Here is a 15,340-nt window from a genome sequence, read left to right on the forward strand (position 1 = left end):
ACTAATCCAATAGGTAAAGTAACAGACTATTTTTATAGAGTTGAATTTCAACAAAGAGGATCACCACACATACATGCATTGTTATGGATAAATAATGCACCACAATATAGCATAGACAAAGATAACAAAGTAATTAAATTTATTGACAAACACATAACATGTACAAAAACAGAAGACACATCTTTAAGCTCTTTACTGCCATTACAAAAACATGGACATACTAAAAATTGCCGTATTAAGCATCAGCGAACATGCAAATATCAATTTCCAAGATATCCTATGGCTAATACAATGATATTAAAGCCATTACAATTAGAAGAAACACCTACTACATTAAAGGAACACCTAGATGTTATTCATTCAACAATGAATACAGAGCAATTTGCAGATTACACATTTGAAAACTTTTTACAACAACTGCAAATGACTGAGGAACAATATATAACATGCATACGATCACAAATAAAAAAAACAACTATTGTTTTAAAAAGAATGCCATCTGAATGTTATATTAATAATTACAATAAAATAATTTTACAAGCATGGCAAGCTAACATAGATATACAGTATGTTTTAGATGCATATGCTTGTGCTGTATATATTGTATCATATATTAGTAAATCTCAACGTGGACTAAGTAAAATAATAGCACAAGCAGCTAAAGAAGTTACCAATAATGTAAATATTAAAGAACAATTAAAAACCATTGGCAATAAATTTTTAAATTGTACTGAAATTAGTGCACAAGAAGCTGCTTATCTTATATTGCAAATACCATTAAGAAAAAGTTCACGTTCATTTGTATTTATCAATACAAGTATGCCAGAAAAACGTACATACTTAATGAAAGACATCAATACACTTAATATAATGCCTGAAACTTCAACAGAGATTCAATTTGACAATGTAGTTAACAAGTATAGTAAACGCCCAATTACATTAGAACAATGTACTTTAGCTGATTATGCATCAAAATACAATACAAAACAAAAAACACAAAACAAAAATCTGCAAAGTACTTATGATGACTTACTTTTAGAAACTAATTTTTATAGCTCAGATGATGAAGAACTTGAAATAGATACATTATCTAATAACTTAAGCAATAAAATTTACAAGGAACGTACCAAAAACAAAATTATACGTTATTGTAGATTTAATAAGATTAATGATACTGAAAATTATTACAGAGAATTACTAATGCTTTACTACCCATGGAGAATAGAAAGTAATATAATTTCACAAAAAAGTACATATTATGAAAGATACTTAGAAGTAAAAAAAGAGGTAGACACAAACTGTAACTTGTATAATAAACAAAATATAATAATTAATGAAGAAGAAACATATAATGACAATGATATGGTAGTACCACCCGCTTCACCTACAACACTAATATCAATAGATAACCAAGAACAAACTACACAAGACTATCAAAAAGATGCAACATATGACTTATCACTAGATTTAGGAATAAGAACTACTACAGAAGAAGAATTATTAATACAAAATATACTCCCACAAGAAGAATATGATAATATTATGCAAAATTTAACAGCTGAACAACTCAATTTTTTATATCATCATTTAAATTGGCTAAAAACAAAAACAACATCTTTCTTCACTTTTTGTACTGGTGGTGCAGGAGTAGGCAAAAGTTTTCTAATAACTGCACTCCACCAAACATTATTACGATACTATAATACTAAAGCAGGAGAAAATCCAGACAACGTTCACATATTACTAACAGCACCAACAGGAAAAGCAGCACATAATATAGAAGGACAAACATTACATAGTACATTTAAAATTCCAGTTTCTCAATCATTTACATATAAGCAATTAACACATGAAAATAGAGCTGCATTACAAAGTAAATTATTGCATTTAAAAGTATTAATAATAGATGAAATATCAATGGTTGGAACAAATATGTTTACTTTTATACACAATAGATTGCAAGAAATAAAATCATCTACTGAACCATTTGGAGGAATATCTATAATAGCAATTGGAGACTTTTATCAATTGAAACCAGTGTTTGATACATATATATTTGAAAATTCAAAGCATATGTATGGACCATTAAGTACAAACTTATGGCAAACACATTTTAAATTATTTGAACTCACTAAAATAATGAGACAAATTAATGATTTACCATTCGCACAAATGCTTAATAGACTAAGAATAGGGGAACAAACAAGAATTGATGTGCAAACTTTAAAATCTCGCGAAATAGAACCAGACGCAACATTAATACAAACTATACCATACATTATGGGTACTAACAATGAAGTAAATGAAATAAATAACAATGTTTTGATGCAACACATAAAAAACTATGCAATGTATACAACAGTAGCTATAGATACAGTAGCAGGAGACTTAACTGCAGAAGTAAAAGAAATAATATTACAAAAATTACCTACAAACGCAACACAGACAATGGGCTTGCCCAAAATATTAAATATTGCCATAAAATTACGTTACGATCTAACTTCTAATATTAATGTAAATGACGGTTTAACTAATGGTGCAACAGGTATAGTGCAATATGTTGATATTGCAAATAATATTCCAATTATTGTCTGGATACAATTTGATAATAACAAAATCGGTAAACAAACAAGACAACAAAATAAACACCTATACAATGCAAGTATTTCTTCAACTTGGACACCTATACTACCAATTTCTCGTCATTTCCAATACGGAAAAAAATTCATAACTATAATACGAAAACAATTTCCATTACGACAATCATCTGCACGCACTATACACAGAACACAAGGTGAAACAATAGAACCATTATATATACATTTCAATAACAGCAAAACACACCATTTACATTATGTAGCAATCAGCAGAGCTAAATCTCTAAAAAATATATACATTAAAAACTTTGATGAAAGTAAAATATTAACACACTTTAAAGTCCATGAAGAAATGTTTCGCTTGAGAACATATATGTCATTACAAATATCTATACCACAAATACATCAATATGACAAAAATTTCACACTTATAATGCATAACATAAGATCGCTGCAAAAACATTTTAAAGCAATGCAAGCTGATACTAATATATTAAGTGCTGACATATTGTGTCTGACTGAAATCAACATTACATACAAAGCACCTCCTGACACATACAATATTGATCATTATGATTGTATAATATTTGACAAATTTTATAATAAACACGCAAAACATGGAATAGCTATATATTACAAGAAACATCATGTAGTACATCCAATATACACAACTGAACAACAAATTGACATTTTGAGATTCGTACAAAAAATTGACAACATACAATACCTGATAGTAATTATATACAAGCCACCTAAAGTTGCACTACAAACATTATTAACAATTTTAAGCACAACATTGAATGCATATCCACATCATAAATATATCATAATGGGTGATTTTAATACTGATATACAAAAAGAAACATACAATAGCAAATTACTAATAAATTACATGCAAACACATTTTAATTGCGAACAAAAAATAAACACACCTACAACAGATTACAACTCTTTGCTAGACCACATTTTTACAAATGCAGATGTAACAAATTATGGCACATTAGAATCATATTACAGTGACCACAAACCAATATGGATAGGTATTTGACAAAAAAGGAATACAAGTTTTGCAATACAAAATAATAATTTGCTTTTTTCATTCATGGCAATATCCTTAATAAATGCATTATATTTTACAGATGATTTCGATTGAAGAATTGAAAAACAGCAAAGAAGACAACACAAAGCCATATCAAAAAGCACTTCGTGTCAACATCATCAGATGTTCAACAAAGACATATTATCGCAATTCAAAGCAAGAAAATAGAGTTTTGTACCACTTGGCTTTAGCAGATGAAACCGGCACTATTAAAGCGACATGTTATGATGAATCATACTATATGCAAACAAAAGAACAAAATGGAATAATAATACGCAATTATTTGTATAAGAATGGTATATTGTTGATAACAAAGCAAACAAAAATTGCAAGAATGCCACCCCTAACAATTTCCGCAGGTATAATAGAGGAAGCTGAACAAATTCTACAGCCACAGGCACCACCTGTATCTCCCATAAAAACTGTCCGTGATGCTGCTGTAAAGACAGTTATGAGTGTGTCAGGAACAATAACAAAGGTAAGCTACATTTCATAACTTTTAATTGAAATGTCATTTAATTACTGTTATAAAGTGCTCAGTCTACAACTACATAACTGTAATAAATTGTATCCATTGAAATGTACTTATAAATGCTTATTATAACATGTAAAGACATAAATTAGAATAAACAATTACAAATATGCAAGGGACTATGTTAAAAAGTAACTAAAAAATTCAGAAAATAATTGTGTTTAAATATAAAGTAACAAGCTTACAACATAAAGAAAGCAGCAGTTAATTACCAATACAGCGTAAGTAAATTGTTTTTTTATATATTATACAAAGCAGCAGTTCACTACCAATACAACGTAAGTAAATTTTTTAATATATAATACTATTAACAAAAAGGTTTATACACAATCACTTACTAAAGCATTTACTGCTCTCAAACAAGTACTTGTACAACAAAATAAAATGTGTACAATATTATTTGCAACAAGTTAATAATACATAATCACAGGAACCAGCTATTTACAAAAATAAAGCGTAAGTAAAAACATTTCCATATATTATACCTACGTACAAGGTAAGTAAAATTTTCTATATTTCACTTTAATCTAAAAGGTACATACAATGATACTGACCACCATACAGCATTCACTTATTTCAACAAGTACTTGTATATTCCAACATTATTTTACTGCCATCAACTATTAAGCAACGCTAACAAGTAAGTAAAATATTTCTATATATCACTATTTACAAAAACAAAAAAATGCAACAATACAAAGATGTACGTTACACTGATGTATATAAACAACCACTTCTTTACCAGCAAAGGAAATGTATTGTACAGCAACTTATATTTATTTATATCATTATTGTATACTTCAAATAATGTGTGAAGAAATGCTACTAATTTTTTTTCTGTACTTCATAACAACATAATAGCTATAGTTATTACTTAAATGCACTGAAAAAAATAATATTGCATTAACATAATATATAAACACAGCAACAAATTATTATTTTATATACTGCAGGTAGAAGATACAAAAACTATCTTTGTTAATGGACAAGACGCGAAAATAAAAAGTATTACCATTAATGACGCCACAGACTCTGTCAAAATTTCTCTCTGGAGAGAAGCAAGTGACTTTACTACGGACATAGGACAATATGTACAGTTAACACACTTGTCTGTACACATGTTCAATGGAGAAAAAATATTGAACACAACTAGAAATACTACAATACAAGTAAGTAATAATTCTTTTAACAGCTATTATCATAAATCAAAACAATAAGGGAAAGTTAGTAATATAACAATCTCTCTACAGGAAAAACAACCACCACATGAAGACATTAATGTCACATTATTTGGAGTAGAAAAAACTCATCAGGAAAAAAGCACAATGGCTGTGCAAATCACAGGAAGTGATCACATCCAATCAATGGAAATAGACAATACCATTTTAATGGACTTTTTAAATATTGAAACTGATACTCAAGACTTAGAAAATTCACTAATGCAGTACTTACCAATATCACTGAATGTGTTATTTTGCAATGGATGCATTACCGAAATAATTAAGGAACTGTAACATCATAAAAAATTGTTTTACTGCACTACAACTATGTTTACAAAAAAAAAAAGTATTATTTTTACAGATACTGTTTTGTGTGTTTACATTTCATAGCATATTTGCACAATTTTTTATGTTTTGCTATACATTACTACGTTTGACTTTGCATTTTTTATAATTGTATCTGTTAAAATTTGTTCAAATCGAAAACATGACTAATTGATATATATCCTCAAAGTGTTCCATGTTTTTTTTCAAATTAAAGTTTATTGCCTTATATGCTATTTATCTATTACCAGTCATTTGTTACTGCCATATTTATCTATTTACAATGTACAAATTATTTAGAAAATCTTAAGACTACAGATTAATAAATACAAAAGCTATTTTAACATGACTTGTAACTTTGGACATTGCACAATAATGCCAGTTGAAAACATATATATTTTTCCTACTTGATTGAAATGTATAATATTGTTACAGCCATAATTGAAATGCTTATATTACACAAATATAAGACATGCTGAGCAAGAAAAAATTCATATATGGTACATATACTTACAAATAAAAATTTTGTGCATTACCATTGCTTTGGACTTATATTTACAACAAACAGTAAATATTATACGTTCCTAGTGTATTATAAAAATGCAAATTTAATTGCACATTCGAATATGATTTAATATACTACAATTGCTATACATAATTATATACCACTTCTTCCACAGGAATTGTGCTGTTATGTTTTTTTCATAGATACTAATAATTGCCACACTACCTTTGCAAAAAAGCATCGCCATTTACAATGCTAATAGCTCAAACTTTCCTAATGCGAGACCTATTGCATTGTAAATGCTTGTTATGAATATACATAATGAACATTTTAAATCCACTAAGCCGTGGACTGTGCCCCGCCACAGCGTTTAATAATCGATGTCCATTCCATTTACAGTCACTACGAATTGTCCTCGCTGTGAACAGCTACAGCGCTGCCAACTGGAAGCAGTAAATCGAAGATATGAATCAGCAGATAAGGGCTGGAATTATTACTCCGTTTTTGTCAGGAGTTCAAAAAACAAACAAGAAAAGCAGAATCACCACGAAAGCCAAAAATAAACGTCCCAAACGTACTACTCCAAAGTCTGAACTCCAGCTATTACAGATTGTCTGTCTTCTGAAAAAAGTACGGGTTCAGGAGGTCAGCGCTGGAAGCATTAAAACAAGCAGTTATAATGAAAGTACATCGTGTGCTCTGGAAACAAAATGAAGAACGTCTTACTAATAAGAGGGTGATTTGCAGTATCCTAAGTGCGTCAGAGAGGAAGCGCTATAGTGCTGGAAGGTGCAACACAAACGCTGAACGCCATTTTCACAATGGATCAAACATGTGGTGTACGTCACAGTGTGAGGGATGGCAAGCACTGGACAATTCTAAAAAACATTTTCTTCCGTAAGTGGAAATAAATGCATTTGAAATCTAAAAAAAAATTGTTTTCACCACAGAAGGGGAAAAAAAACGGTCCACAAAGTGGTTCTCCCTTACATACAAAGGTACCGGAGTACTAAATGTACTGCCTGTTTCACACAGTTTCATGGCCAGTTCAGGGAGTGTGTGGTTCTCCCAAGACCTTCCTTTTTCATGAACCACGAAATCCGGCTATATATCTGGTTAGCAAGTTTGAGCTGATCTTGCAGCCCATTTTCACTATGCAGGTAAACAAAAAAATGGGCCAGACTTTCATTTCACAGAATGGTTTTGCCCACCCATTTAGGGTGGTGGGATTAGACGGAGCGAAATTATGGGAGGCCTCGAGTAATGAGGTGGCAAGGGACTAAGCAAGTTGGACGCACACAGGGTGGGTAGGGGAACTCACGGTGGCTATCTGTCTGCTTAATTCAATGACTGATGAAGACAAGCGTTACCCGAGATCTTTTTCCATTGCTGCCAGAAGGGAACCAGACAGCTATCTAAAATGCAAGAAACCCACTATCTATTTGCAACCGCAATTGCGAGTATCGGGAGGTTAAGCCTGCAAGTGCCTTTAGCCCTTTGCAGTCTGAGAGATGGAGACACTTCACGAGTTCTCATAGCTACTGAGGTCTGCACTCACTCATACGCCCACCTTCTCTCCAAGCAGTATAAAGGAAACTGAAGGCTAGTCAGAATTGGATAAACTTTCTAGGTAGTAATTCGGCCATAAGTGCAGTTGGCAGTATACATGTGCCACATTACATCGGCTGATATTCAGTTTGGTCTGGCATTCAGCAGGCTGGTACTCCAAAAGATCATGTTTTATCCTCAATGTTATTTAAGACACAAACACACACCCACACCTCCCCCCACACACACACACCAACCAACCAACCAACCCAACCACCCACCAGGCCCTCCTAGGGAGAAATGTTCATCCCATCCACAGAACTGAGTGACACAATCAGAAGCAGTGGGGTCCAATGGTTTGTTTCCATTTTGTCACCAATATCTCAATGTTGAGTTTGGGAAGCAGAAGTCACTAAGCCAGGCTGTATTCATATTTAGAATTGCAAGGTAAACAGTACTGTCTTTCAACATTCAAGTGAGATAAAGTTCAGTAATAATGTTAGTTTTCAGAACTATTTCCCTCTTCGTACCTGGTATATTAATAATCTCTAAATCATGCAATGATGCAGCACGGCTACTGGTAAACTACGCCCACCAAAGTAGAAAATTCTTGGTTCAAGTGGTTTTGTTCAGTTTTCAAGTGAGTCTGGGCCCCCAACACAATTGCAGGTAGCGTATCACTAGAAGGGCGGCAGCGAGGTGTGTAAGGAGTTGCTGCTGACCAGGACTACCTTAAGGTAACATGTCCCTGTCCTTTAACCAATGCTCAACTGCAAGCAGCACATACAACTTCAAGTGGTTATCCAGATGTCTAAATAAATCACACTTAACGTTTTTACTCACTGCTCTAAGAAAATATCACAATTACCATGCTGTCGTTTTTCTCCAGAATAGGAGTCACACACATCATCGGTGACCTGATTGACCCCTCTCATATGCTCTGAGCCTTTAAAGCATAAAACAAGAATAACAAGCAGAAGCAATGACAATTGGTGTCGCCTTTGGGACCTACTGACTTTACCAATGGTTTTTAGCCATGCTGTACAGCATGCCTTATACGAAGAAGCATAACTTAAGAAAACCAAACAATAGGTGCTTTGTAGGCAAGCACAATGGTTGTGTTATTGTGATGGTGTGCGACTATCATACAGTCTTACACGAGAAAAAGGATGTTTTGCCTTTAAACTCTCACACAATACAAATCAACCAAGCAATGAGAAGCCAACAATCAATCTATGTTAATGTGGGTGGGGCAAGATGGCGGCCGCAGTAGTGGCCGTGTGAGTGTTCTGTGTCCTACCTCCTTCACAGCGGACAACGCCAGAAGCCGCTCACCCGTTGCGGCGGGTTATGTGGATTGTGCTGCGGATCGCGGGTTTCCTGTAGCCCCCTGACGCTGAGTCATGTATCGGCAAGATTGCAGCTCTGTGAATTGCCAGTAGTCACTTGACCCCGTTCGGATTGCCTGGGCGGTGTGGAGCCGAAGAGGAGGGGAGGACTCCGCATTACCGGCAGTGCTCGGTTGTGGACCTGCTCAGAGGCAGAGCGAAGGTGAAGGCGGGGGTGAAGGCAGAGTAAAGCGGAGTGAAAGCGAGGCAAGTTCCCGGCAATCGGCGGCTGATACTTTGTTACTGGGATCGAGTCAGATTGTTACATTATGGCCCCGAAAGGCAGAGGGGCTAAAACGCGTGGGGCGGCCGGTGCTAATGTTAATGCTGCTAATGTTGTCAATGCGGCTAATTCAAGTGTTGGTAGCGCCGGCGTGACTAGTATGGCTGAGTCTCTGGGAGTGAACACGACCGCTGGGGCGCTGACTGCACCGGCGACTCGAGGTGGAGGTAACGGAATTAACGGAGGAAATGTACAGGTCATGCTTGATGAACCTGTATGCAGCACAGCACTTACGCCATCAATGTCTACCCAAGCTCCAGGTGAGCCAAATGTAACAGGAAGTGATAATGTGCATAGAAACCATACAGTCCCTGCAACTTTTTTGAAGAAAGTTAATGTCAATGTTAAAGCGAAACCCAGTACTGAGCCGGCAGCAAGTGGAAACACTGACAATTGTCACCGCCACAAATGGTTTAACCCTTCCCAGCTGCGCTGTAAATGCCACGGCTGAGGTGTCGAATGTCCGCAAGGATAAGGAGGCTTTAGCTCAAACGTCGAACAAAGCTGCATGTATAATGAATGATGATGCGATTGACTCGGAGTCAGCTATGTCAGACGGCAAGTTCAACTCGATGTCAGATCTCTCTATTGTCTCTGAGGATGATAACAGTTTGACCGGTGAATGGGGAGATGAAGGCGAATTGGTGGGTGATGATGATGATGAATCTGAGCATTCACTACCTCAGACCATGGGGCAGGCTGGTGAACAAGAAACTGTCAGACGGAATCAAGAATCTGATAGATTGCCCCATGCGATGTCTCCTCTTGTGCAACTTAGTTGGGAAGTAGGGAGATCCCTAGAAGGTGGTGAGCAAGAACAAAGCCGCAGTCAGGGTATGGCGGAAGAGGAAGGAGATGAGGTTATTCTGGACACTATCTATAAGAGTATTAGGGCACACCGTTCAGAGACCCAGGCAGAAAGTAGTCGTACCCAGGGAGCAGTCCGGAAGCTTCAAAATACAATGCGGCGTATGGTAAAGTCTTACAATGAGCTGACTACTAGAGTTACTGAAACTGAGGAGCGTATTTCTAGTGCGGAGGACTCGCTGACTAAACAGCAAGCAGCTATAGAGACATTGCAGACAACAAGATCAGATGTTGAATGGAAATTAACCTGCGCGTCCTGGGTATACCCGAATCTAAAGAAGGAAAAGATGTTCGCAAGTTTATTATCGAAGTATTTTCAGAAGCTTTCCCTGAGTTAAGTGACTGGCAGTGGGAGAACGAGGTAATCAGGGCGCACATATTTCCTTTTACCCAGCGAAAGCACTATGGAGACTCCAGTGTGGCTGGGGAGATCAATTGCCCAGCCGAGAGCGATTTTAATATGTCTTAACAACTTCATATTGAGAGAGGCAATTTACGATCTAGCACGTCCAGATAGACGCCGCACAGGCAATGGTTGCAAATTTTTTGTTCGCCCGGATTTTAGTCCTGCCACGGTGCGGCAAAGATGGCAATTTCGACAGCTGATTCCGTTGTTCCAAGGCAAGGGAGCACAAGTATTTCTTTTAAATCCTGCCAAATTGAAGGTGATTCTCAAGGGCCAGACTAAACATTTTAAATCTGAAGCTCAGGCGCAAGATTACTTGAAGTCCCTGGATGCCTAAATTTGCAATGCAATATAAACTATGTTGCTGCTGTTTATTCTTTTTTTTTCTTCTTGTGCTAGGTCCCACATTGAAGCCCAGCTGATTCTGGAGATTCCATTTATATATTTTTTTCTTATCCTAGTAGCACAACCACAGATTAGTTCCATGCTTAATAAACTGTTTCTGTGTTGATTAACGGGACTATCCATAATTTCCCTCTCTTGTTTATGATTAAAGGTTTAACTGCAAAAGAGATTTCCTCTCAGTTGGATATGCTATACTGTATGCTGGCTAATATAGAGGCGTTAGTCAGGTCAGAAATATTTTTTTACGAAAGAAGCAGAAAAGTAAGAACTATGGGTGACGGTCTGGCGGGGTCCCTGGAGAGGGGGAGCATACACACACTCATCACTGAGGACAGTGTCCTTAAGCCCAGTTATGGGTGGTAGGGGAGGGGAGGTTGGAAGGGAGGGTGGGGTTGGCTCGGGGCAGCCAGGATGGGGGGGGGGGGAGGGTTAAATATTAAAGTAGTACATGAGCACACTTCTTTTTCTTACTTGTGGCATGCAAGGCGGTGGATGAATGACATTATTTTGTATTCGAGATTATGGAATGGCAGCTAGAGCTCTAAGATTAGGTACACTGAACATCAGGGGTGTCCATTCCATCAATAAAAGACAGCGTGTAGCTAGGGAACTTCAGTGGCTTCGCTGCAACATTATTGGTCTTCAAGAGACGCATGTAGTGTGGTCCAAACGGAATTTCTTAAATGAATTGGGCTATAATGTTTTAGTATGTACTAAACAAACTTGTACTTCTCAGGTTTATCAGAGAGCCACGTCTGATCACGGCCTTGTTGTTCTTTCTCTAACATCTATTTGCTCCGCCAGCAAGCCCCGGGAATTTTCTTTTGATCGTAAGTTGTTGCTGGATGGAATATGCTACTTACCAGTATGCATCTGTTCTTGGCATGTAGGGCCGCTAACAGTCATATCTTGTGCATAGATCTCGCCTAGTGTTGGGTCCGGATGATGGCACCTTGTTGTCCTGGAAGAGTCTTTGAAGTATCACGAGATAGGTGGCTCCTCCCCTGGACTACAGTGCGCATGGGCATCCTCTCCATCCTCAGATTGTTTTTCCCCATTGTGGCAGAGATGGAGTCCAATACAATACAAGATGACCATGCTTACAAATAATTCTGACTACTACAGCTGCGACAGGCACCGGGGAGGATGGGCGGGGGATATGAATGAAAGCGGCCCTACATGCCAAGAACAGATGCATACTGGTAAGTAGCATATTCCGTTCGAGGCATGTGGGCCGCTAAATTCATATCTTGTGCATAGAATAAATAGCAGTTTCTCCCTTAGCGGTGGTTGCCCGAGCCAGCTGCAGCAGCCTGAAAGAGGGACTTAAGAACAGCCTGTCCTACAGCAGCTTGCTGCTTGGAATGTACATCAACACAGTAGTGTTTGGTGAATGTATGTATGTATGTTATTCCATGTGGCTGCTCTACATATGTCCTCTAATGGAATGTTACCCAGGAAAGCCATGGATGCCCCTAGCTTGCGTGTGGAATGCGCTCTTGGGGGGACTGTTAGTGTGCGTTTAGCCTTCTGATAACAAATCTGAATACACTTAACAATCCATCTGGCTATGCCTGATTTGGAAATGGGTTTGCCTTTGTGCTGTGGTGAAAAAGCGACAAAGTTGTTTAGTCTTCCTGAAATCCCTCGTCCTGTCTATATAGTACAGGAGAGCTCGTTTGACGTCTAATGTGTGCAGTGATCTTTCTGCTACTGAGTCTGGATTAGGGAAGAAAACCGGCAGTTCAATAGTTTTATTAATGTGGAACTGAGAAACTACCTTGGGCATGAATTTAGGGTTAGTGCATAGCACCACCCTATTTGTGTGAACCTGTATAAAAGGTTCTTGAATGGTTAGGGCTTGCAGCTCGCTAACCCGTCTCAGCGACGTGATCGCTACCAAGAAAGCAACCTTCCAAGTTAAGAACTGTATCTCACAAGAGTGGAGAGGTTCGAAAGGATGTCCCATCAGTCTGGTCAAAACTATATTAAGATTCCAGACCGGTGAAGGTGGTCTTCTGGGTGGAATGACTCGTTTGAGACCCTCCATAAAAGCCTTTATGGCTGGCACTCGAAACAGTGAAAGGTGTTGCCGGTTCTGTAAGTAAGCCGCTATTGCCGCCAAATGAATACGTATAGAACTGTGTGCCAGATTGCATCTGTATAAATGTAACAGGTAACAAATAATGTTCTGTGTTGATGCATCCAGCGGGTTTAGGTCATGGTTGGAACAGTAAATGACAAAACGTTTCCATTTGGCAGCATAGCAGGCCCTAGTGGTAGGCCCGTCTTGCCTCCTTGATGATGTCCATACAATCAGGAGGCAGATTCAGATACCCAAATTCTATGACTTCAGGAGCCATATCGCAAGGTTCAATAGTTGCGGGTCTGGGTGCTGAACTTCGCCATGGCTTTGGGTGAGAAGACTGGGTCTAAGACGCAGTCTTTGATGAGGCACCACAGAAAGTTCTAGGAACGTGGTGTACCATGCTTGCCTCGCCCACGTTGGAGCAACCAGGATGAGAGTCATCGAGTGCTGTCTGAGTTTCCGTGCCACCAGAGGTATGAGCGGGGTTGGTGGAAAAGCGTACGCAAATCTGCCTGACCAGTTCATCCATATCGCATTGCCCTGAGACCGCGGGTGTGGGAACCTGGCAGCGAAGTTTGGGCATCTTGCGTTCTCGTTTGTGGCGAACAGGTCGATGTCCGGATGACCCCACTGCTATAAGTACGGTTGCAGCACCGAGGGATGAATCTCCCACTCGTGCACCTGATGGCTGTATCTGCTGAGCAGATCCGCCATCTGGTTGTCCTGGCCCGGGAGGTGCTCCACCATGAGGAAAATGTTCCTCTGAATGGCCCACTTCCACATGCTCTGAGCCAAGTGTGACAACTGTGGAGTGTGAGTACCTCCCTGCTTCTGAATGTAATACATGGCCGTCATGTTGTCCGTCAGGATCAACACGACCTTGCCGCACAGATGTATCTTGAAAACCTTCAGTGCCATGAAGATTGCCATCAATTCCAGCAGATTGATGTGCATCTTCTTCTGTTGAACCGACCATAGTCCCTGCACTGTATAATGAAGGAGATGAGCCCCCCACCCCAGGAGGGATGCGCCCGTCGTGAGCACTACTTGTGGTACAGGCTCTTGGAACGGTCGTCCCTTGCAAAGGTTGCGTGGATTCCACCAATGCAGAGAGTTGTACGCACGACCGGTCACCAACACTAGGTCCTTCAATTGTCCTTGAGCCTGATTCCACTGTCGTGCTAGACACTCTTGGAGCGGACGCATGTGCAGTCTCGCGTGCGGGACTATGAAGATGCAGGAGGCCATCATGCCTATCAACTGCAGAAACACTCGCGCCGGTAGTGAGTGTTGTGGCCTGAATTTGCGAATCAGTAGTTGCATGCTGTCGATTCGTACTGAGTTTGGCTGGGCTGTAGCCGACACAGTGTCCAACGTCGCTCCCAAGTATTGCTGTACTTGAGCGGGTTGAAGATGCGACTTGGGATAGTTCAAAGAAAATCCCAAACTGTGCAGAAGATGAATTGTGCGGGACACGTGGCTGGCGCACTGCTGGGCCGGCTTCGCTTGCACAAGCCAGTCGTCCAGGTAAGGGTAGACATGAATGTGTTGTCTCCGAAGGTGTGCCGCCACTGTTGCCAAGCACTTGGTGAACACTCTGGGAGCAGCAGTCACTCCAAAGGGTAGCACCTTGAACTGGTAATGCTTGTTTTGTATAGTGAACATGAGGTATTTCCTGTGTGCCTGATGCATGGGTATATGGAAATATGCATCCTTCAGATCCAGAGTTGCCAGGAAATCCCCCTGACTGAGCAATGGCAGGACCTGCTGCAGAGTCAGCATGTGGAAATGTTCTGAAAGGATGTACAGGTTCAAGGGTCTCAGATCCAGAATGGGTCTGAGAGACCCGTCCTTCTTTGGGACTAAGAAATAGACAGAGTACACCCCTGTTCCGTGCTCCTCTAGAGGCACCAGTTCTATGGCCCCTTTTTGCAGCATGCTGGCCACTTCCTGCTGTAATAAGGTTATAGGATGGTGTCTTGGTGGTATGTCGGGTGGAGTGGATGTCAGTTCTAAACAATACCCGTACTGGATAAGTTGCCTCACCCACCTGTCTGTGGTAATGCCTTCCCAGACT

General features: G+C 38.9%; 2 protein-coding genes across 2 annotated transcripts in view; one reads left to right on the forward strand and one right to left on the reverse strand.

The window, feature by feature from the left end:
- Positions 1–15,340, reverse strand: part of BMPR1A (bone morphogenetic protein receptor type 1A) — a 556,231-nt gene that overhangs the window by 399,481 nt on the left and 141,410 nt on the right. The window lies entirely within an intron of this gene.
- LOC147711277 (uncharacterized) lies at positions 3,719–5,742 on the forward strand. Its single transcript, XM_086920131.1, has 3 exons — positions 3,719–4,174; positions 5,182–5,397; positions 5,479–5,742. The coding sequence occupies exons 1-3, from the start codon at positions 3,719–3,721 to the stop codon at positions 5,740–5,742; spliced, it is 936 nt and encodes a 311-aa protein (XP_086776257.1).

This window comes from Lissotriton vulgaris, chromosome 5 (assembly GCF_964263255.1).
Source record: "Lissotriton vulgaris chromosome 5, aLisVul1.2, whole genome shotgun sequence".
Lineage (NCBI taxonomy): Eukaryota > Metazoa > Chordata > Amphibia > Caudata > Salamandridae > Lissotriton > Lissotriton vulgaris.

What these genes read in the sequence shown, in the direction of transcription:
- LOC147711277 (XM_086920131.1), top strand. Translation starts at nt 3,719, where the DNA reads ATGCATTATATTTTACAGATGATTTCGATTGAAGAATTGAAAAACAGC. An exon ending in TGTCAGGAACAATAACAAAG is followed by an intron (nt 4,175 to 5,181) that starts GTAAGCTACATT and finishes TATATACTGCAG; the next exon opens with GTAGAAGATACAAAAACTAT. An exon ending in CTAGAAATACTACAATACAA is followed by an intron (nt 5,398 to 5,478) that starts GTAAGTAATAAT and finishes ATCTCTCTACAG; the next exon opens with GAAAAACAACCACCACATGA.